At 39.4% G+C, this 24,893-nt stretch overlaps 1 protein-coding gene across 1 annotated transcript; it reads right to left on the reverse strand.

Annotated features, from left to right (window-relative positions):
* Positions 1-729: 729 nt before the first annotated feature.
* Positions 730-23,707, reverse strand: LOC118414291 (alpha-(1,6)-fucosyltransferase-like). Its single transcript, XM_035818237.1, has 10 exons — positions 23,523-23,707; positions 10,970-11,250; positions 9,374-9,495; positions 8,356-8,542; positions 7,555-7,669; positions 6,920-7,157; positions 6,384-6,627; positions 5,094-5,270; positions 4,365-4,515; positions 730-3,869 (listed from the first exon to the last, which is right to left on the reverse strand). Exons 2-10 carry the CDS (start codon positions 11,158-11,160, stop codon positions 3,546-3,548), a joined length of 1,749 nt encoding a protein of 582 aa, XP_035674130.1. The 5' UTR covers positions 11,161-11,250; positions 23,523-23,707; the 3' UTR covers positions 730-3,545.
* Positions 23,708-24,893: the final 1,186 nt, after the last annotated feature.

Here is a 24,893-nt window from a genome sequence, read left to right on the forward strand (position 1 = left end):
TCTTTCAATAGTTTGTTTGTACACATATTTAAGAGAAATGTAGGAAGAAGTGATTTTGACTTCTATGAAAATGGTAATAAATTCATTGACTCATTTTCTTTCATTTTGGCCTATCCTTTCATTGGGAGGGAGAGTAGTGTTGTTGGACAAATGGAGATCTAGGTAACAATTTAAAAACAGGCACCTCACATTTTTTTTACATGACATAGCTTTGTCCAAGTCTTATTTTCGTTGATTTTGTATGTAGCTATAAATCAAGATTTGATACTATTAATGATAGGCCTGGTATGTAGGTAGAAGAAACATGGCAATTTTCAGCCTCCCTTTGGACAGAAGTCCAAATTAGTCAGTAGTCCAAATTAATGATCCCCTGTAGGAGGGAGGGAGCTGGGATTGAAAAGGGGAGGATCACTAACATGTGATGGCTAGAGCTTTCATAAGTTTCATGGAGGTATGGGATCTTTAATTTGTTGTGATAGCATTTTCATCTTTATATAGAATGACTAGCTAACAAGGGACAACGGACGCTAAACTGGATAGTGAGTGAGTGACTACATTGTAGCTAAACTCCTCATTTGAGGTGAAGCATGATGCTGTATATATTTTCTGCAAGTTGTCTTTACTAAAAAGTGTAACATCTGAAAATGAACATAAAAGAGTTCACTGTTGGTGTTACAAGAGGTACAGAACTAAATGTGACACAACCAAGTTACACAATTAGACTTGAAATGGTATGAAAGCAGGTGATCAGTTCAGATACTTAATCATTCTTTATTGCATTTCTGGGAGTATAACAAGTGACAACAGCTTCATTGAGCACAAAATTAATGTTCCACACTTTCAGTTCATAACACTGGCATACATCATGAGAAGTGTTCCATATTGCTAGAATCTAACACACTATTAAAAGATATCTTCTAGTGGTATCCATGGAGGTGCAAAATATTCCTAGAAAAAAATTCCTGAGTGGCTTCATTGGGAACAAATAATTGGTGCAGTATAGCATTCTCATCAGCAAGTTGATATGCTTCTGTATTCTATCACTACACTCTATATGCCTGGTGAGATCTGATGCAGTGTGACATCTTCTTTGTTTTGCCAAAGCTAAAGTAAATACATTTAGGTTTGCAGCGATTTTTTTTGCAGTAAGGAGAATATGAAGGGTTCAAATATTGAGTTTGCGATAGCACTTGAGGCCCATACTGTATAGTAATGGAAAGACTTTATGGACATCCAGTTGGAAAACTCCTACCAGCAACTCTATAATACATATAGGACTTAGAGTAAGGGCAGGCAGGCCAAAGACATAACAAAAATTTTTGCAGTTATTTTGAGTTTTAGTTAAAGAGGTTCCAGTGAAAACCAGGAACACAAGACCCGCTGCAAACTTAAATGTATTTACAGGATTGTTGAAAGCATATATGGACAGCAAATGTTTGCATACAAAAAAGTGGACGGACAGATATTGACCTACAAATTGTATCATCAAATCTACCTTTGCCCCATTATTTGGCACTTCACCAGTATGTAACTGGAACAGATAACACTTATAAGGTGTCAAATTACAAAATACATGTACATATCAATGTCAAGATAATGAAGTATATGTCTTACCTTCAGCATAAAGTACATATGATAGAGTATTCGACAGTACAAATTCACATCATTGAGTGAACTTCGATCTGTACATTTTACTGTGAGTGCTCAGTGGTCACTAAGATTTTTGCTTCTACTTATTATTACGATACTGTGTCTATTCATCACATGTTAAACATCTTCAGTAGTTGCCAGATAGTTGTACATCTTTCAACTGTATCTACTGGTAATTTTTCTTGTACATACACTGATCTAAAATTGATTACAATTGAATAGTTATCTACTATACACATTTCAATGACATGGATAAACTTTTGATCAATAAATAAACCTGTATAATTTCTCTTTATTTTGTAACACAACCTATTAAGCTGTCAATAGTGGAATTTTATTTTTCATTGGTAAAAACTGACATATAATAACTTTTTTTTTATTTTTCATTAAAATTTCCTTAGCTGTATAATACACTATCATTAGCACCTGAAATGGCAATGAATCTACATAATGTAAAACACTGAGTGCTTCATGATACAATTATAGACTCTGCACAAATATGATTTGGTGTTATCAAATACTACATAACTATAAAAGCACAATCGCAGATGGACAAAATATTGTATGCAAGATAGGAACTTGAAACGACACAAACTACTTGAATAAGTGGTTATCTCACTGGACCTAACATGTCTGTGACAAATTGTGCCAGGCATTCACAAACTTGCGCAAATCTTGAAATTGCAATGTTCAACCATTTGAAATTGCAACCTTTTAAAAAGGTTTGTAATGCAGAAAATTTCACAAATTGGCACAAAATGGTGCACACCTGCTCATCTGGGCTTTTGACATGGTCCAATGAGATACCCACTTAAAGGTAAACAACTACTCACAGGAGGATAAAGTGGTCAGCAACATACTTGAAAAGGTCTCTCTCTCTCTGAGACCAACAACATCCATCATACAGCTCATCGTCATATTTTGGTTTTACGTTTTACACTTTGTTGCAGGGACATGCTTTAGAGGAATGCCATGTTAATTTTGTATTCTTACAAACTCGATTTTTACTAGTGCTGATCTTTTTACCTTTATGCTTACATTTACATCACAACAATGCAATGACTTTAGAATTCCACAATACTCTACAGATTTTGAGTAACATATACATTGAATCACACATATATCTACAATTAGGCAATGTCTTTCATTTTTTCAGATCGACAACAATTGTTAAAGATTTCTTACATTGGTGTTAATGGCTTGTCCTTTGTAGCTTCACTGACCACCAAGTGTCATAAATACTGATATCACACTACAGTTCCCTCTCCAGTAACCATATGTACACAGGCTGGAGGTAAAATCATCACAGAAATTTTCTCTTTTTCCTGGTGGCTATACATGTGCTGGGTGCTTTGACTGAAAATATCCTGTCACTAGACATTATACATTAAATGTACAGAGCAAACCATGTAACCAGTCATTACATCTGCCTGTCACTCTTGAGCACACAATGTAAGGTGGGTGTCTCACATTTGCAATTGGCGTCAGTCGACACAGATTTGCTGCCTGAAATTGCAATTTGTTTAGGATCGTAACAAAATTTGCAATCCAAAACAAATGGGCGCATAATATAATATCTTAAATTCAGTGGCAACACTGCAATTTCCAATAACCTGCTCATCTGGGCTTTATATGCAAATGTGCCGCAAATCAGTGACCGCAGGTTCACAAGTTTGTGCAATTTTTTGGTGCAATTTTGCACAGTCTAGTTACCCGCTCAGATGACAAGTTCAGATGCAATCTCTCTGTGCTTTAACAAACATGTAGATGTCATCCAACTAGTCAAAGATCCTGGAAAGAGACTGGAAGATAACATGATGTGACTGAGAATGTTTGATATTCTGGAACTTTGCTCCGTGTGGCCCTTAATGTCTACAAGTTCCATACCAGCACTGCTAACTGGACTCCTCCACTTCTGGGTAGGTGGGGTACTTCACCAGTTCTATTTTTTCCTCCACCTTGTAGGACGGATACAGCCCACTTTTGTGTGTTCTTCTGTTCACGCCCTTGGAGTACCCATCCCAGTGGTTCCCGGCTACACCCAATTCGTCTCCCTGTTCTAAGTAGATTTCTTGTTGATTTCTGGGCTCGTGTTTGGCTATGGCTACTTGGTTGTGGTCGCCCTGCCCTCCGAAGTAGTAGATGTCGTCGAGAGAGTGGAAGTTTGCCGCTGCGTCTGGCTTCAAGGTCTGCATGATCTCATAAGCTACACGACAGACCTGGGATGGGAAAAGGATCGTTAATCTTAAGTCTTAACAAAAGTGCACAAGAAAGGGGTCTTCTTGCATAAAACACATATTTTGCCCAATGAGTTGTTGTATGTACATAAGAAGACTTCATTATGGTAGTTACAGTGTAGAACCAAGCTTTCACACTACCATTGGAATATTTGCATGAACTTAAGCATCACACAGCTGTTATGTTCTAGTAGTCTGGTGCCCAAGGTTATTACAGCTGCCAAGTATATTTCATCCTCTCTGCTCCCTATTTGCGAAGAGGAAGAGACTTGGATGCTGTAGAGGTTTGGATACGAAGCTACTAGTAATATTTTAGTACATTGTACACAAAGACAACAGATGAAAAAAATCTGATTCAGAATGTCACTCATCACTGGAAACTCCTCTCCTGTGACAAAGGTATTGTCAACATTTCTTTCACTGATTTCTCATTGATGGTGTTTTTGTTTATGTTTATCTAAGGAATGTTGGTCGCACCTGCGAGGAGAAGGTGCAGACCAGGTAGTCGGAGTGAGCCAGGAAGTGGATGTCGATGATGACCCCCCGCAGAGCACTGTCCGTGTACCTGCTGCTCAGCCCTGCAGACTTGGAGATGGCGTTGTCACTCACAAAATCATACTCAGGGTACCTGACGGTGGGAGGGATCAGGTAACAGTTTAGAGTGAATAGAATCACTATGCACTTGAAGTCTAAGCATGCTTAAAGCATGTGTAAATAGGAAAGCTTGATATCGATATAAACAGCATCATTTCAGTAATTAATAAAATGACACAGCCAAAATCCATTATGATCCCGTACTATCCGTACTGTAAGTTCCGTTATTTTTGAGGGAATAGAAGTGAAAAGGAAACTTTGGAAGTGTTTTAAGTTCCAACTTGAAACAACATTGTAGTATAGTAGGAATGAAATGGAAACGCATATTCGCAGTGGAGAGGTCACAGTGAAAATAAAACCATTGCAGACATTTCAAGATTTACAGTACAAAAGTTTTGTGTGGACTTCATAGCTATACGAGAGATTACAAAGCAACAGAAACTTGTAATACAGCATGTATCAATAAGGACTTTTTCATCCTTTCCTACTTCAAGCTTCAATAAGGCTACAAAATACTCTCCACAGTTCACATTACAAGAAATAACTGCAAACACACACCACACCGAGACAAACTAACAAACACACAGAAGAAACAAAGAAGTAGTGACTTACTGTTTTTGAGCTTCTGTCAACAAATTGGGTTCATCTGTCGCCAGGTAAACCCTTTTCTTCTTGACCTCCTGTGTTTTCTGCAGCAGCTGGTAATACTCCTCCACCCACTCCATGTACTCTGCTATACTGTGGTAGGCTGCCTCTGTGTTGATCTTATCAGTTCTTCTCACGTGAATACTGAAAGGAAAGGGAGAAACAAAGCTACCACAACTGTCTCTTTGCCTTCAGCAAGCTGACTTTTTTTATGGTACCTAGGTCACAGTAGGTAAATTTTATGGATGACATTGCACATTGAATTTTGCCTAATTTTGAAAAAAAGCAAAAAATATTTTCCCCTCCAGAGATGGTAGCCATCTTATTTTTTAACCTAGTATTTCTTAATGCTCTCGTATTAAAATTGGAGTCTTCAGTGGATGTCATACATGCTGTAGCCTTATCTCAAAAGATATACAGTACACAAGTCATCCTTAACACTCTTGGAAAGGTCACTGCCCTCTGGCCTACACTGTAAGATGACCAGCACTTTAAAATGCACAGATCAATGGGTTCATTGAAGTGGACTCAGCAAGGCCCATCTCCCCAGGATGACTATTGAACACACTTGGCTGCTTTCTGTGTGTCTCACCACATGCATGTTTCATGTGACTGGATAGCTGGCCCATACTGGAATAAGTGTGAAATGTGAGTGAGGTAGAAAACAGCTGATACCACAACACCACTTAAAGTACTCAAACTTGAAACTCCTGTTGGAAGGTCAGAATACTCTTTTCTGTATGGTACAGCAAGCATTGTTTCTGTATTACTGCAAGTGTACACTCCAAGTAGCCCATATATATTGTAGCATTGTATTTATTTCCACCTTAAAGTCTCTTGTTCTATCAATTATAAATCCTGATACAAAAACTTCATATGAAAATTTTAAGCTTTCCATGTACGCAGGAAAATTTTGGTATGAAATTTTGGTATGATTGACGTACATGTAATAAGCTAAGAGTGCTGCGGAAAGGCACAGGTGCCTGAAGAGGGCCTCTTACATACAAATGTACATGTAGTGGCTAATAGCAGTTATAAATACCATAAATATAGCTATATCTGTCAGATTTAGCACGCATACTATTTCTTGCCCAAAGAACAAGTGTGCAAGCAATAAAAAGTCCCAAAAATCTTCAAAAGAACTGTCTGTTAATTGCAGTCATTACCAATGCATATTTTTTCCTTGAAACCTATTATAATAGTACAAGCAATAGTACGGCCTAATTGTTGTACTATGAGACAGGAAGTTGGACTGACCCTACAATGGGATGTTTGAATCCTAGCTTCTGTGCTGTCTCCTCGATGTCCTGTTGGAGATAAGGCTGATACCTCTGCAGGTACAGCACAAACTGGGCGATGAACCACACAGACGGGTTACCATGGAGACGCAGCAGTCTGTCTGACAGGTCTTCAGGGATCCCCAGAGGCAGGTAAGGGGGCCGAGGGTAGATACTGTCTACTATGGGCATCTCTACCACCTGGGTGTCCTTAGACTTTTCACCTGTGGAATGATGTGATATACTGTAAATTCATGTATTTCTGCTGGGATTTCATTTCAAAGTGGAAGGAGAACAGTGGTACCACATTGGAATCACATATTCATGGTGGACAGGTTACTGAAAATAAAACTACTCCAAACATTTCAGGATTTACAGTATGTTGCAATCTGGTGCCTTACCTCTACAAACGTCTACTAGTAGTCAATCTAAAGAAATTGATGAAAAAACAGGCTTTTCTTTTTGTAACACCCTAGGGTGCCTTCGCTGATACAAGCGTTCACTTCTATAACGCACCTTTCCATGGCCCCCTGGAGGACCCTGATGGGTCTGTACATGTTTCACTAAGTGGTAGGAAGACTTTCTCCCAGCCCCCGCTGGAGTATCTCCACCCCTGGGAGTTGAGGATCATGGTACGCTCCGTGCCGTAGGCCACCATGAAGCAGTACACCACATGGTGGAGCTGGCAACCGTACCCACAGCCCTTGTTCAGGTTGCATAATAGTTTTTTGGCCTTGCTGCAATCTTTGGGATTCTGGAACATAGAGGATAAGACGAGAGAGGTAAATGTGAGAAGATTTTACAATCATACGATTTGCCACAACAAGGAAGTCACAATTGTACAAGGGTGCACAAAAAAGATGACCCTGAATTCTATACCAAGAAAGTATTTTCCTACTTTTGTTGACACTTGAATGCTGTTTCAGTTGCAAGGTTATTTTCACAGGGAAAGTTTGCTAGCCCATTCCATTTAAACATGCTGAAGGCAAATCCTCGAACAGAGGACCCCCATTTTACAATCCCAAATGACAGGTGCAGCTCCAACCAAGGACCCCTACCCAGGATTGGTACCAACTACTTGTAACCAAGAGTTCAACTGTAAGGCTGCTATACCAGTTGAGCTACAGGGATATGTAGGCAGGATAATACACCTGTAAATAGTGTAGTCTCCGTTGAACCAGGTCCTGTAGGGCGTGCGCCTCCCGTTGTCTCCACGCCAAGCCTCCGTCAGCATCTCTCAGCTGCTGGGCATCTGCCAGGATGGTCCTACAGAAAAAAAAAAACATAATAAACATTTCACCAGCAAAGGTAAGGTGCCAAATGACTATAAAGGATAGAAAAATAACATTTTTGGCAAGGAGTGACACACTTTCCGATAAAAGAAGGCTTCCCTCAGAAGTGTATATTTTCTCTGGGGACAAAACATTGTAAATGATGTTGGTTGCTCCAAAATAATGAGGTCTTGCTATTTGATGTTCTCAAAAAATGGCCACGGACAGGTTCTAGCACTTATTCAATAAATCCATTGTGAGACCATTCATCATTATGGATTTTCAGTAGACAGCTTCCAGCTATTGAGTCTACTGTTTTTATTGTCATGACAGCAGCACTCATAGGACAAACCATGTTATTGATAAATAATGACAAACAATCAAGAAGTCTTGGGTTCAATTCTGAGCTAGATGTTGTATTCTTGGGAAAGGAAACTTTAGATGACTTTCCTCACTCCATCCTGATGTAATCATCGATACCTGACTTTGGTTGGGGGAATGGGGAGGTAATAGGTTGTGGAAGGAGAGCGATGGGCTCCGCCTTCTAATACATGTACATTGTACCATACACAAGATTTACAACTCACTGCCCCTATGGCCTAAAAAAAAGGCTAGGGAACACACCTTTACCTTATTTCACATAAACAGTAGATTCACACAAGAGAAAACAGGACATCCCACCTCTGATGATCCCCCACATCTGTCAGCAGGTTGTCTATCCTGTCCTTGACGCTGGATGCCTGTGAGTCAGACTTCATCAGCTTGAGCTGTGCCTTCACCAGGAACCACAGCTCCCGCACACCGTCTTCCAGCTTCCTCTGGAGCTGCTCGTGCTTTTTGCTGGGGGAATCCAGACTACCGACTGGAGCTGGCAAATGTAGAGTGATTGTTATAACCTTGTTTACCATTCTATCCAAACAAGAGCTCAAGTAGGCTATTGACTCCATGCATTTTTTGGTGTGTGAAATTTTTGGTGTTGGTGTGTGCTTGCAGTTATTTGAGTGACAGCTAGAGTGTGGGAAGATGACTGCACAGGTCAAACTTACCAGACTGACAGGAAGTACAGTTCAGAGGTGGTAGAACTAGTTGTTAATCAGACATGACAGTTTTTGGTCTGTCGGATTGTCTGTGTTTGCAGTTGTTATGTTTTCTATATGATAGTTTGTTAATCACACACGGTTAATAGTTTGTTAATCACACACTGTGTAACTCGCTTGTTTTCAGTTATAAACTATATCAGAAATAACACCTAGAGTAAGATATTTGCTGATTATACAAAATGTCCGGCCTCACTAGCAAGGATCTGCTAAACAGAACCACCTGGAAATGTGGTGTGAAGACAAGCTAACTGTTGCACCTGTGTCAGAGACCGCAGTAGCAGTATAATACTGGATACTACTACTACTGTCAGATATAACAGCTGAGAAAGGCAGACATCAGACAGATATATGGGCAACTCACATTCAAATAATTGGAACTCATTCAGAAATTTCTTCAAGTCATCCATTTGGTGCTTTGGAATGCCCAAGAACTGACTGTTCAGGCTTGTGTGCACATTCATCATTGAAGACATGCCAACATACATGTAGAATATAATTTGTAATGTCTAATGTGCGGTATACAATACCTGTAATTCCTCTGTAATTGATCCACACGGTGTTGTATTGTTTGGATCCCAATCGAGTCAAAATTGACCTACCTTGTTGTTTATTACTGTTGGCATCACTTTCACACTTGGCCAGTTGTTCCTGTAGAAGTGATACTCTATCCACATCCTGAGACATCTGTACCTGGTCATTGTGTAAGTCACGAGCAGACACCCTGTAGATTTGGGAGGAAAGACAGCACTACATTTGTACTTTGAAAAGGAACCAACAGAAAAAAAGTACTGTCACTGTGGCTCTCTACCTCATTCCCTTAATGAGCATTTCCTATGTTAATTACAATCATGTTTTTAGATCTAAGATTAGTAATAAAATGAATTTTGGCAAGGATTTGCAGGCATATAAGGTTTGTATTTTAACACTAAATCCAATAGAACGGCAAAATGCAGGAATGAGACCTTTATCGCCTCTAATTGTGCTGAGCAGGTGATATATGTATGTACAGGTCTGATAATCAGTATCAGGCAAAAATAAATTAACTTGAGAAACAATTACTACAACAATACATGGAACAAATCCTAATGTGATGGAGAAAAAGCCATTTCCACCTGAACCTAATCTACAGAGCCCTGCAGGTCACCTGAGTTATAGCAGTGAACCAGGAAGCAAATTACAGACAGCATTTACAGCAGGACCTCTGTTAACCCAGGCATACAAAAGGCTCTTAAAATATTTATGCCCAATTCCTGGCAGGATTTATTCATGTCCTAAATCAATTCATTTTGCAGCTGCTACAAATCTGCTTGAGATGTAAGTTGTTAAGCAGCTTTTGTACATGCTTAGGTACTCTGGTCAGGTGACATACTTTTTCAAATAAAAACTTCCTTCCAAATCATGTGTCTCTTACCACCACTGTAGTACCTATAAGACTTGGTATAACTGAGCTTTTTGACACCTTCTGTTCACACTCTATTGGTCATGTAAATATGACATTCCTCACATTGAAAACTCTTCCATTTTTGTACTTACCATACATTCTTGAGATTCAACACAGCACTAGTACTGTAAATTATATTCATGTTGGTTTTATTTTGCTGTGGTAGACCAATTGTTGCTGTGTTTTAAATTTACGGTTAAACAATGCTGTGCAAGTAGACTACAGTCTTCATAAATCTTTAAGACATATTTGCTACATCATGAATGCGTGGTAGAGAGGTCACTGCAGAAGTACATTGTACGAAAAGTTTTATGATTTAAAATGCATTGCATAGAGTGGGAACTGGATGTCATAGACAAAACCTATCATCAGGGCTCGAAATCCTTTTTTCTGCATACCTGCACTGGTGCAGGTAACATTGAAAATTACCTGCACCAGACAAATGTTACCTGTACCACTCTGAATTTAGGAAGTATGGATCATACTAAAATCGTTTTTTTCGTTATTTTTTCTTCTATACTTTATAGCTGCTAACAGTCAATGAAGCTGATAACAATCCATATACACCTACATCAGATATAAATCCCAGTACATGGACCAGTGCAGGTTAGGTGCAGGTATACGCTAGAAATACCTACACACAGTACAGCAGGTGGTATTTCAAGCCCTGCTATCATACATGTACAGGTGTTACCCACACCATACCTGAGCTCATCAGCCATTCATACATGTACAGGTGTTACCCACACCATACCTGAGCTCATCAGCCATTCGCCTGAGTTCCTCGTTCTGCTGCTTCATCTTCTCCAGCTCAGCCAGCGCCCGCGCCAGGTCGTGTGAGGACTTGGTGGACGGGTCCCCGGTGTAGAAGTTACCGAGCATGTAGACAAGAAGCAGCAGCCAGAGGGCAAGGGTCAAGAGCAGGAACTTCATCATGGTCCCCATGGTTACGGCGGAAGGTGGGAGATCCCTTGGTTGGCACTTGGACACCTGGATGATGTGTCCTCAATTCCTAGTTCCTAATCCTTTCATTACCTGCAGAAAACAAACAAAAAATGCGATGAAGTTTAGACACACATAATAATACAATATGTATTTTGTCCAGAAAAAAACACTTAGATGGTCTAATATACGTCGTCATCTTGGGCACAAAGCCATTCATTTTGCTCCCCTAGCCAAACATGTCACAATAAAAGTAACAGTGACTCAGTTCTCTTAACCTCTTAGCCTTCCTTATTACAACTACATGTAGGCATGGCATAAGTTCCTAAGACATCAGGTGGAAATTATCAAGAACTAAGTTTTGACATTAGGAGATTTACCACCTGATTAAACCTTGCCTATAGCAGCCTGCCCAACATCTATCCGGCCACCAAGAAGGGGAGGGGCCAGTTACAGCCTCAGACAGCAGAGTTTGTGTTATACAGACTAAAAGATTTAGATCTAGACATAAGTTGTTAGGAAAACAAAAACACTCACACACAGACACAAACACACACACGTAGACTTGCTCAACACATAGCTATAGACTAGATAGAGAGACAAACACACAGTGTCACATACGTACTTGCGTACACTTACACACCAATCAGATGGTGATTCCATGGAATAGACTTGAGCATTGTAAGAGTACTTCCAATTACATGTAGTTCACATTACGATCATGGCCTTGACTTTTCTATCAACCTTCTCAAGCTCTCTACTAACTCAATCCAGCTGATATGTGCTCAAGCCATAAAGCTTGTCATAAATGATGATAAAATTTTCATGAAATGGTGTACAAAAACGAACTACTGTAAGCTAAATTCTGTATTCATATATACATACAGTAATACATGCAGCAATGTTTGATTACCAACTGGACAAGATAAGTATTAGTCATGAAATATCACTGGCATGCATATAGAATAAAATGGCTGATGCTTAGTAAATTCATCTATACAACTGACAGAGCATTAAATCAAGAGCTACTCTATATAGCTACCACCCAAGTCATGACCATAGCAGGACCAAAACACAAGATACAAAAGTTCTACTGGAGTACCAAAGCAAGCCACAAGGGAACCCAAAATCTAATCATTTCAGGTTTTTGTCACAAGCTAGCAACACACCAAATATCAAATCAATCCATCCAACCATTGTTGAGTTGGTGACCGGTAGACAGACAAACATGCCAGAAATATAACCTTCCTAGTGACCGTAATAAAAACCTACCATCCTCTGAGATTATATTAGTAATACCTGACACAGCTACATTGTTCCCAGTACACCAATCTATGGCTGGAAGTGGACAGATGTGCCCTGACTCACCCAATAAAGCTGCACCTTGGCAGATCTCTGACCTGACCCTCACCACAGGATGGCTCCTGGCCAGGTCTGGCTACAGTATGGATCAATAATGTGGACTTGATCTTCCCACAGAACATGTACCATAAACTGGAGAAAGGTTATCCATGTCCTGTTGACTGTAGGGTGCTTTACTTTTAAGAGGTTGCGAGGAGGCAGATAAATGAATGGCCTTTAGCACTAATTTCGGGGCAAGTTAGAAAATTACAAGATAGCTAACTGAAAATTCAGTTACTTTTGTGGGGACTTCGTTTCATTTAAGGGGGGAATGAGGAGGTTTTTGCCGTGTTTGTTACACACACACACACACACACACACACACACACACACACACACACACACACACACACACACACACACACACGGTTCATCATGGCAGGATCGTGATTTTACAAAAATAGGTCACCAAAAAATTGTTGGAAATAAAACCACCGTGAACATTTCAAGAATAACAGTATGCTTAGAAAAAACTGGACTTGTACATGAAAATCTACAATCGTTCTACTCATAAGACTCTGCTATCTGTCAACATATTATACAAGTTCAAGGGAACTACAGTAGGAGAACTGAAAGAAAACTCTTCACCTTCAAATGATACCACTTGCCTTCCACACACACATCCCTATGCGTGTATCTGTCTCTACCAGTACATAGAAACATCCACCATCTTATGACACCATTTCAGGATGAATGACAATGAAGATATTGATCAGATGTTAGAGCTATTAACAAAGGGCACGTGACAGCCTGGATTGTCCACCTGCAACAAAGCTGATTGAATAAGGAGACAAAAGGAGGTACACGACCTTTATACCACAAACCTTAACCTGTTTCTCTTTGTGAGAATGTTGCTTTCACTTCTTCATTAGTCCTAGCCTCGTATCCAAACCTATTACATTTACAGATGCCGAGTCTCATCATCCTCTTGCTACAAATTCATACCAGGTTACATTAATCCAACTTTGATCTATTTCTTGAATCTATAATCTTATCTTGAATCTCATTTGTTTCAGCAAACCAATAGAAAATTCCAGATGCCAAATTCTGCTTTACCCTGAAATCCTATTGTTAACGTTTACTCCATGTTTGAAAAATAACAACAATCAATGGCAAACTAATAGCCTCTTTAATGGTTTGATGCCAATTCCATCCTTTATGGTTTTAAAAAGATTTGAAGTACTCATTCAATGCAATGCCCAAGTCATAATGCTTGTTTGTACATATATACTAGGCCAACGAACAATACTAGTAACAGCCAGATATTTTTCTTACTTCTTGTCAATATCATCTGAGATGACACAGCATTGTCTAGGAACTATATTGGTCTATAATAGATGAGTTCCAAATGATATCAGCCATGGTTTCTATGGCATACACCAGTCAATCATATCACATTTTCCAAATAAAAATCAATACAAATCACACCTGCTCCCTTGGAAAACCTGACTGAACCTCAACAGACACATGATCTGAAAGCGGTCATTCTTTCACAAAGAGTTGGAGATTTTATTACTTTGTCTCGATTAAACAAAATGATGATTCAGCAGGTAGGCTACAGCATCAGAAATGAAATGTTTTCTTTTACTGCATAACATACTGATGCTGGTTACTGTATATCATTTAAATTTGCATGACCTTTATAGGCTTTAACCTTGTAGTAAAGAGAAAATTGTGGTTTCAAGTTTTCAATAGCACTATATAGTCACAGTCTATTCAGTAATGGAAACATTTGTTTTAAACTTAAGTGTGCAGTGAGCTTTAGGTTAGGTACAGGTAGAAATAAAAAAATACCTGTAGTGTATGCACATCTTCAATTTTACCTGCACTATCATGCATATGGAGGTGGTATTTGGAGCCATATTTTCTGTAAGATGGATGCGAGGGATGTTATATTTACCTGTAGTCATAAAAATCATCCCATGCCTCATAAAAAATTCACAACACCCTTTGCCCACTGACAGAGAATCACATAGATATCTATGGGCATCTCCTATAGGATAAGAGGCGGGCATGAGTGAAGTCATAGTCCTACCATTGCTAGATTTCAAGAATGATAGACAGCTTCAAATTCTAATCATTTTAACAGAAGAATCCATAATTCTTTATACTGCAGACATGTGGGCTGGACAGATTAAACTACATCCCCTTTCCTTTCATTGACAAATGCTACTTCCAAAGTGCTAAGATGCTACCAACACCTTTGACATAACAGTTCTAATACTCCTGTTGATAAAGGATATTGGATTCCTATCTACAACCAGGGAAGCAGTAATTGCTTGGACATGTTCCAAAATGACCAGTAGAATACATATCTAACAGTGTCACACCCTTTCCATTATACTTATAGTTATACTTATAGGATGTAACCGCTGATGAATGACTGCTGAGAAATCAAATTGCTACAAAATTGCTCAACAAATTTCATTTTTAAAGAATAAATTCTTAAAACAGTTTATGCGTGTTTTGTTGTATTTCAAATCTTTTAAATCTAACATCACATTCCAAATATGAAATCAAGGTTTAAAGGCGCCCAGAGCAGTTTTTAGTGCATTAAAATTGGGGATATTCTGGATGAGACAATCGGTAGGGTATTGACATTTACTTCACCATTCTAGCACATTTGTGTCATTATTTCGTACTTTCAGCGTTTAAAAGGACGCACAAACATACCGCAAACGGACCCCTTTGATTTATTATATCCTACAATAAATCAGCACAGGATCGAGCCACTAACGGTTTCCCGTCGGTACTTTTCGGAGATTTTCGAACGCATGAGGTCATCAAGCGAATTGAATCTGATTCGCCTGTTCGCAAATCTAAACTTTATTCGAACAAGTGACGACATCTCCGGAAGCGTTCGGGATTCATTTGTCATGTTCGCGTGCGTTCCGAAAATTTGAAATAATGGCACGTGCAGCGCTCAAGTTCTCACCACCCAACGACGTCTCATCTTTGCTCAATAAATGTCGATATGCAATGAGATAGTGTTATTTAACCTTACTGTGTGTAAACATGTCTTGAAAATTAAAAATTTCAAAAGACTCAAAAACTGCTCTGGGCGCCTTTAACGCTAGTTTACCTTTATCCGCAGAGTAACCTTTATCCGTTGTTCTTAAAAACAGGGTACTAGTAGTATTTAGGGATGTCAAGTCGACAGACTAAGGTTTCTAACTGCAACATTTTGAAAATGTTGCAATTTGAAACCACAGTCAATCGACTCGATATCCTTAAATACCCTGTCGACAGATAAAGGTTACCCCACGGATAAAGGTGAACTAGCGTTAACTCATCAAATTTTGGCTCAGCGATTGCAATCTAACTTGGAAATGAGGCCTTAAAAAACTTTAAGTACCGATTAAGCATAGACAACATCTCCATGTATGAACATGTAACGTTACACCATACCTCTTCCAGCTAGGTTTCCGCCGCACTCCTGTCGAAATCACGCCAGGAAATGATGAACATCACAATTTCGCAAGCACCATTTCTGTCCTCAGTCGGATGAAGCGGTGACGTCAAGGGGGAAATTCAAAAGGTACGGCCTACCAAGTGATAAATGGATTTCCTTGCCAGGGTACAACCAATTTGCTAGTGGTTCATTGCCACAACCAACAATATCACAGCTGCCATTAGCTGTGTCTGTCCTTGCATGCATTCATATCAAGGCAGTCTCCACCTATGAATTTTTTTTCCGCCCCACTTATTGTTGTGGACCAATGTTGTTCATTTCTATGATTAAATCTGTCATTTTACGTTTAAGAGAATGAATACTCATCGATTCTAAGACTTTTTGGGGGGGAAAGATGGGGCAAAATTTGTGTTCGTCCCAACAAGCAAATATCTGATATTTGGACAGGTCTTGGAGACAGCCTTGCATGCATTTAGAATTGTGAACAAAAACACATACTTGCTTCAAGTTCAACCAGCTAATGTAAACAAAGTCCTCATTTGTTTCTTTTTTTTTAGTAAATTTGAAAACATGAAAACTGCAGATTGAAGGTGGGAATTCCAAGCCTGGTTAATTGCATCTATAAGATATTCCCTACCTGTACTGCTGAGGTAAAGGCCCAATTTGTCCTATTTAACAAATAATGAATCTGATCTGGTGCATGTCATGACTGATTGATGGTGTGCTGCAGAATTGAATATGCTGACAAATTATCATTTGAAGCATGAAAATTGTTAGTCTGTGTAACACAAACTCCGCTGTCCAGGGCTGTAACTGGCCCCTCCCCGCCGGTGGATGTTTGGCGGGCTGCTATAAGCGAGATTTAATCAGGCTAGAAAATTGTGTGCAGGACAATGTTCGCTTTGTAAAGACTCCCCTCCTTAGATTCTTGTAATGTTTGACTGGAATCTCGACAATTAGAACTACCCTGGTGTAACAATAACAGTTCACATTGCTGTTCATACCTGGCTAGGCAAATCTGGACATATATGTAGCCTGCATTGAAGTGCAATGAAACCAGGGATGGTCAAACCCAGCTCAGCCTATTCAAAATCAGATCTAGATCAACCCTAACGGCCTAAGATAAATGCAGTTTGCTCAAACTTTCAAAGCCTGTTAATGTTTATACCAGGGTTCAATCTTGAGCGAATCCTGCTTGACCTAGAGTACCTGGATTTGGCGGATCTGGATAAAAGTAGATATATCCAGCTTTGGGGCTGATCAGGACTGTTCATACATGGACATACCGGGCTCTGCAAATCTGGATTTTAAACCAAGGCTGGATTTATCCAGATTTGCAAAGCCAGTGGTGTGAAACTTTGAAACTTTATTAGAATAACCATTAGCGGTGGACCCTAGGGTCCACCGCTAGTCTTCCTGGTATTCATTCACAGAGACAATACCTTATACAAACATGGTTGGCAACTAGACAAGTCACAAACACATCTAAATCAATAACATATTTACAATATACTTAATTTAAAAATTGACAATCCTGTCGCACAGTGCTTGTAACTACTGGTGGAGGTATTTGTGCAAACCATCCTTAAACACTCTCAGGGATTGTGTGGATTGCATGACAATTGGAAGGTTATTCCACACACTGACAGCCCTGTACATGAAACACTTCATCAGTGCGTTAGTTCTTGGTTTCTCTAACAGAAAAGATTGTTTAGCAGCAAAACGGGTTCTGTAACTATGCAAGTTGTTGACCGAACGCAGTTGCCTACTGATACAAATAGGTTCGTTTGTGAGTGTTATCCTTTTAAATGTTGTCATGGTGTTTATTAACAGTCTCGTGTGCACAGATTTCCACTGTGGCTTCGACTGAAACAGACGAGTTGCCTTGTTCTGCATTCGTTGCAGAAGGTTTATGTTAGTTTTAGTTGTGCATGACCAAACTGGGCTACAATAATCTATGTGAGATAGTACAAGGCATTCTATTACAATTTTTAACAATGCTTGATCCATAATGTATGCGCATCTTTTGATCATCCCCAGTGATCTAGCCATTTTCTTAGATGTTAATTTTGTGTGAGTATTCCAGGTAAGGCACTCATCTACTGTCGAACCAAGTAGTTTTACCTCTGAGACCTGTTCGATAACCTTACCATTTGCAGTTAGTGTGAGTTTGGGTTTAGCAGACATTTTGGGCTTGCTCCCCAGTACAATACATTTTGTTTTTGAAGTGTTCAAGAAAAGCCGGTTCACTCTCACCCAGTTACAAATGTTGTTTACCTCTGTCTGTAGATTATGTGAGATAGTTTCAATAGAAGGAGCGCATATGTAGGCTGATGTGTCATCAGCATACATATCAGCTGTGGCCTGAGTGATGGCAAGCGGTAGATCATTAGTATAAATGGTAAAAAGAAGGGGCCCTAAACAGCTCCCCTGGGGCACACCGCAAGGCAGTTCCTTAAAGGAAGAGTTTGTTCCATTGATGTGAACACATTGTTCTCTTCCCGTCAGGTAACTTGCCATCCATTTGGTGGTAGATTCATCAAAGCCATAACATGCTAATTTCAAAAGTAGACAGTTGTGATCAACAAGGTCGAAAGCTGCAGAGAAATCGAGGAAGATGGCGCCAACCAGTTTCCCCTGATCTATACTGTGGTACCAATCATCTACCATGTGCAGCAGTGCAGTACAGGTTGAATGGTTCTTCCTGTATGCATGCTGATTCTCAGACATAAGTGAATTCTTCGAGAAATGTGTGAACAGAGTTATTTGTGCAGTGAATATTCAGACCATGTGATTTATGGACACAACCCAGCCGTGATCGGCCAAGATGTTTACCAAATAAGACAACCCAATATCGTACCTCTGGCAACATTGAGAACCATCCAAACCAGACTTTTAAGCTACTTACTCATTCACAAGCTACATGCAGTTGCAAATGTTTAAAGGGAGTACATCATACTAGCATTTTTAATTGAGATTCCGAGTCACCTTCCAACTTTCCTATTGTAGGCAGTGTATCTAACACTAGGATTTATACATAAAGTAGTATAAAAATACAGTTTTGACATAAAAAAAATCTTTCTTGACCATCGACTGTTAACTCATTTACGTATACAGGGCTCCAGACTAACTTTTTGGCCTAGGAGCACTGCGCTCCTAACTCGAAAAACTTAGGAGCACCAGCAAATATTTAGGAGCACCACCAGCAAAAAATCTAAGAATCATTGTTGATCACCTGGAATAGCATACTTTAATACAGTAATATGAAAGAAAAAACAATCTTGCTTTAAATATGGTGAATGTGGTAAATACATTGATGTGGTGGTTCTTGGGGATAGGAGGACAAAAGTTTTTTTGCTACGGCTGGCTGCTTTATTCAGACTCGACTCTTGTACCTCCAGCCTTGTCAGGCATGACTGTTGACGAACAAGTTTTTAATGTCCAAAAAATGAATTAATCAAACTTGCAACATAAGGATTATCAAAATGTATTCAATACTGAAACCAAGTTACACAGACAAAAAAGTAATTATGCCTTCTTATTGTAAGAACAATGAAAAATAACTGATTAATCCCAAATTACCATTTAAATTGAAAAAAAAAAACGCAAATAAGTATAAAAGTACAAGTGTCTGACAAAATGGGTGAAATTGAACTGAAAATGGAAATAGTGCAGGCCGCTCTCCAACACCAAGATCGTATCTCAAGAATGTTTTTTTTCCACCCTACCATTTTTTTTATAAAGGCCTACTTGTTCACTGTCTCAGGGGCTGCAACATTGTTGTCTAAAAAGGCATGTTACAAAAGTTTTGTTACTGCCTACTGGACCTCCACTTATCATGCTGTCATAGCATATCATACCATACCATACTATACCAAGGAGGTTATTTCCTATACATGAAGTCTCCTTGGCCAAACCAAGGCTCTTTCTTCAACCTCCTATATATATAAATATCATGTATACTCTCAAATTTCCCTATCTGTTTGGACAAACTCACAAAGGGAATACAGTAAATAAAGGTCCAGTGGAAAAACATTTTTTAAACCTCCTTGGTACATGTAATTGAAGACAGTACAGACACATGGCAGGCCTTAATGAGGTGTGACAACCCCTGCTGACCATCCCTGTCAGGGGAAGAAACTGATACCTGGCAGGGACAGCCTTTCCCTGCAAAGATTCTACTTGGCTGGATGATAAATGATGATTAATTGTAAGAGGTCGCACTGTGCGACTGTGGTTACAGATCTGGTCGCACCAGGGGAATTCTACTCGCATATGCGACCAACTTGGTCGCAGTCAGGAGCCCTGGTATATGGTAATTCAATTGATTGCGTTGTCGTCCAGGACGACTCGTACTGGTGGAGTTAAAGAAGCTGTTTGCGGTGTGTTACATGTATGTTTTAGGTTGAAACTACTAGTCTGAGAGTAATTACTATTAGTACTAATAGTAACACAATGCGAACACGTGTTTGCCAAATTTTGAGTCTGTCATGCCGGGCCAACTTGATGCCGGGCATGAGAGCCGAAACTGTGAAATTGTTTGCAATTTACACTTTTAAGACAGTGGTGTACAAAAAAGCACAATGTAAATGCCATCCATTCCAAGGAGGCATAAAAACCTACATGCAACATGCTTGAATGACCTGTTAATTACACATATTATACTATGTACAGTACACATCTATCCCACAATCTAAAGAATTCTGCAAGCAGTAGAAAGTGTAATGCCACTAGCAGACCTGAAGCTTCTGTTGGGACAGCTGGTGCAGAGGTGTTGAAACACTAGCAGCCTTATCTATGGAATGAATCCTTCTCAGACAAACAAGAAGTTGTGTTTTGAAAGCAGCCTTCATTCCACATGTTTGAAACTTGAATCTGGTTGCACGTATTCCATGAACACAAATCTTTTCATGCAGATATTTGGCTTTAACATAAGGAGCAGCAAGAAAAGACTTGTTTGGGGTATTAACAGTATACATACAGTAAATGCTACTGAAGTAGAGCTAAGATGAAGGAGCAGCATTCTTTCTGGTCAAAGACAACATATAAATGGAGTACTTGTATTGGGGGTATATCAAGTTTGAGAGAATCTGAGAACCATTATAATTTCAGGCAAACAAAATTGCCCTGTAGACTGTACTGTTTGGACTGGAGTAAGCCAAGTGAAACACAACCGTTTGTTCAGCTATCCAGCCTGAGGGTTTTCTGTCTCACCTGACTGAAAGCTAATTGTGCTGAAAATCACTCAAGCTTCCTACCAATAACATAAGTCTTTACACTGTAATAGAAAACTAGGCAAACCTTATACTTATTACTATAGTTATAGAATGTGAACATAGCAGAGCGTATACTTTTCTCCAAACCGAAATCAGCTGCTAAGGGTTATTTGCGGGATCTTGCAATGGATCCTTACTACAAGAAATCCCTTTAAAAAAACCCTGGATCCAGATCCTTTGGTAAATCTAGCAAAGCACATCCACAAAAGATACAAATACTGAAAGTTCTGCTGCATTGCCAAGGTAAGTCGTCAAGTAACTCATAATCCACCTTGACCTTCGTCTTCCTATTCCTAAGACCATTAATGACATACCAAATATCATCACAATACATCCATAGTACTTACAACAAATACTTGGAACACAAACACAAACATGCATGCATACACACACATACACACACATACACCCAAAACACTACATTGTCATGGAGGCAAAAACACAGTATGACTACTTCTAGACTAGTACTACAACACATTATATTTACAGGTAAATCAACCAACCAAACATGCTAACAAATAATTACTAGTATGGCATAAGAAGAAACCAGAAATGATAATTTCCATTTCTGGCCACTCTCACCTGCGTACTGCAACTAGATATACTCTCACCTACTAGCATGCTCAACAGCAGTTCTTAGTTAAATACATTGAATATGCAACACACCTACTGAGATGTGTACTTCCTTACCTCTTTCGTACACCTGTATTAACAGAACCTCACCTTATTTACATGTGGTAACACCATAGCTTTGTTTTTCGTATTCTCTTTCTCAATTTCTTAATCACTTTTTGTTTCAACATTTAAATAGACTACTAGTATCATTTCTACACAATCTCATCAATAGCCCTAAATGCAATACAGAAAATTGAAATTTGAAATTAGATGGTAATCATTAAAAAGACCAATTTATTCAGTGATTTAAAATGCTTGAAAACCGGTACATGTAAAAGATCTTTCACAAGAAATAATGAAATTGCCAAGCAGATGTTACCAGCTCAACTTTGATAATTACCACACAATGAATAAGGTGTTTTCACAAGCCTGAATATATCTATTGTTTGAATTCTCTATGGTGTCCCATTATTTTGCAAAGTCAATTAGAATATGCATTGTGGCACACATTGAGGACAGGGAGACAACTGGAAGTCATCTGTTACCCGTGACACGTTAACTGCTTGGCTAATAAGGTAATTAGTCTGCCTATTGTGATAAAGCCTGAGGCACCATTACCTGGAGCTAGTCACCAGTTATCTTCACTTCAACATAACAGTCAAGGATATACAAGTGCTGAGGTGGTTTCGATCTGATTGCCACCTCCGTGGATATATAATAATATAAGACTGGTAGTGTACTTAGTACTAATGGGGTAAGATTGAAAACCCTATCACACTACAAGAGCACGTTCATACCAGGATTCATATACAATTGTAGTTTGTACACTGTATTGTCAACCAGCAACAAAAGCTAAAAAATACTTTTAATAAGCAAAGATATCACTAAATGGATAGATCTCACTTGTATATTTTTGCTGAAAAGTCAAATATCACAACTTTCCAAACACAAACATGACACTCATCTCAAAGCAGAAGTTGGAAGACTAAATGTAACATTTTACTGCTCCCCAAAACATTTTTAACAAAAAGAATCAGTTTCAAAACGTTTGAAAATGCTACAGATTTACCTGCCAATATCAGCTTGGGTATAAAAACTTGACCACAGCAAGCTTTAGGTCCAAATGCCGCGGTGTGGGAAAACTGCCAAGTCAGTAGCCTTTGCCTGAGGACCGTTATGAATTTGGTCGTGTGAACACATGCATAGCACAGCACAGCTTGTATATGTTACATGCAGCTGTTCGTACAACCACAAAAACAACGTACGCAGCTCGGTGCAGACTTTACACTAAATAATGCTTGAGATATCAATCGAAGTAATCGTAAAGCTAAACGTTCAGCAGATGTAGCACATGATAAGGACGGATCTCGTTTTGATCATAATTTTGAAGTTAGCACTTTTATTTCCGACCCTTGTTAGTTCTGGCTAGCAAATGGTGGTAGTTGTGTCCGCATTCCGATGTACAGAAGACATAAAAGCATCTGGCCTGTTCACATTTACTTTAACGGTTCTCCGACAACTTGCGATGAAAGAAGATGGGAACATGGTCTAGGATAAAAACACAAGGATATGTCACGCTGTCCTGCAAACAGCATGTAAGTTGTAACCGTTTAACAGCCTATGCAGTCGTTACAGATGATGGTTAGCGACATCCCACCTACCCAGAAATGCACCGTTTCCTTCCCCCTCATCAATCAGCTGCAGACCTGAAGCTGTGGTACGTCGAAAGTTATGATCATTGCGGTTTCTTGTGGTTCAAGAGGCAAGGCCTGAGCTGAGCTGGCAGAGTGGCGATCTCCCTCCTCTCGCCTACTTCCGCTGATGCTGAGAGTGGAGCGGAAGGGGAGGGGATGCTGGGTAAAATTCAGGGGAGTTCCGTTACATGATCCCGGTTGCGTCGACGTCATGCTTCAGATGTCGTAAATCGATACATCATGGGTACATGTGCTATAAAATGGGAACTGTTCGCGGCGGGTTTTGTTCGCGGTTTTTGCGATTTTTTGCTCACCCGTCACCTTGTTTCCACCGCGAACACTCCATTTTCTCCCTAGCCGCGCCCCATACCGAAAGCAAAAGGCTATTTCATATTTTTACCCCCACAAACATTTTTCCTTTTGCAGTATTAAACTGGTCACCAGCTTCAAACTTTAGTATTACTATCGGCCAGAAGGAAAACCAAACTATGAAATGGTATAGCTGTTTTTGTTGTTGTTGTTGTTTTTTAAGTTGAAAAGAGGATAAAGCAATCTTGATATTACATTTGATCAAGGAGGTTATATAGGACTGTTTATCGCCCATTTCATTCTAACCAAGACGACGTTTTATACGGCTTTATTTGTAATTGTCAATGGACGAAGGTACATGTATCTATTTCTGGCATTACTGGTGTGATGAAGGTGATCGCGAATAAAGCGGGTAGCGCAAGAGGACTAAACAATCGCCTGAAACCTGAAACAATGTTAGTCCGCCCCCTAGCGACTATCATCAGATAGCATTTCTTTACCGCAAAGAGAAAGTTGACACGAGGACATTAGGACAGACACCAATGCTGTTCATGAAGTTCTCTTGTGTTCAACCTTAATGTGTCGGGACGATCACTGTATTATAAACGGTCATGGCCACCAAACACTCTAAAACGTTTCAACTGTGTTATTTTCCCATATTCTAAAAGATGCTGGTTTGTCCACTGTCCTTGGACCTTGGTCTTTCTTTGCAGAACTCTTGCCTCGAGGTGGTTTAAAAGTCTCAGATACAGTGCCTCCCTGAACCGAATCCCGTTGCACGAGCACAGCTGTGATGCCACATGGTTTTTTGAAAACAACAACATCATGTGGTAATTTGCATATAGCTAAGACTCATGTTTCCAGGTGAAAGGTCAAGGAAAGGGTGTGATGTGTCCACCAGGTAAAGAAATAGTGCGCCAATTCACAAGGATATCGACGGTTAAGCTCTCAACGAAAGCATAAATGATATACCATTTCAAAAAGAAGTGATTTTTTTGCTAGAAATGTTTCCCAAATGTTCCTCAATAT

This window comes from Branchiostoma floridae, chromosome 1 (assembly GCF_000003815.2).
Source record: "Branchiostoma floridae strain S238N-H82 chromosome 1, Bfl_VNyyK, whole genome shotgun sequence".
NCBI classification, from domain to species: Eukaryota; Metazoa; Chordata; class Leptocardii; order Amphioxiformes; family Branchiostomatidae; genus Branchiostoma; species Branchiostoma floridae.

What these genes read in the sequence shown, in the direction of transcription:
- LOC118414291 (XM_035818237.1), bottom strand. Translation starts at nt 11,160, where the DNA reads ATGGGGACCATGATGAAGTTCCTGCTCTTGACCCTTGCCCTCTGGCTG. An exon ending in GGAGACTACACTATTTACAG is followed by an intron (nt 7,158 to 7,554) that starts GTGTATTATCCT and finishes TCTATGTTCCAG; the next exon opens with AATCCCAAAGATTGCAGCAA. An exon ending in TTGACAGAAGCTCAAAAACA is followed by an intron (nt 4,516 to 5,093) that starts GTAAGTCACTAC and finishes TCCCACCGTCAG; the next exon opens with GTACCCTGAGTATGATTTTG.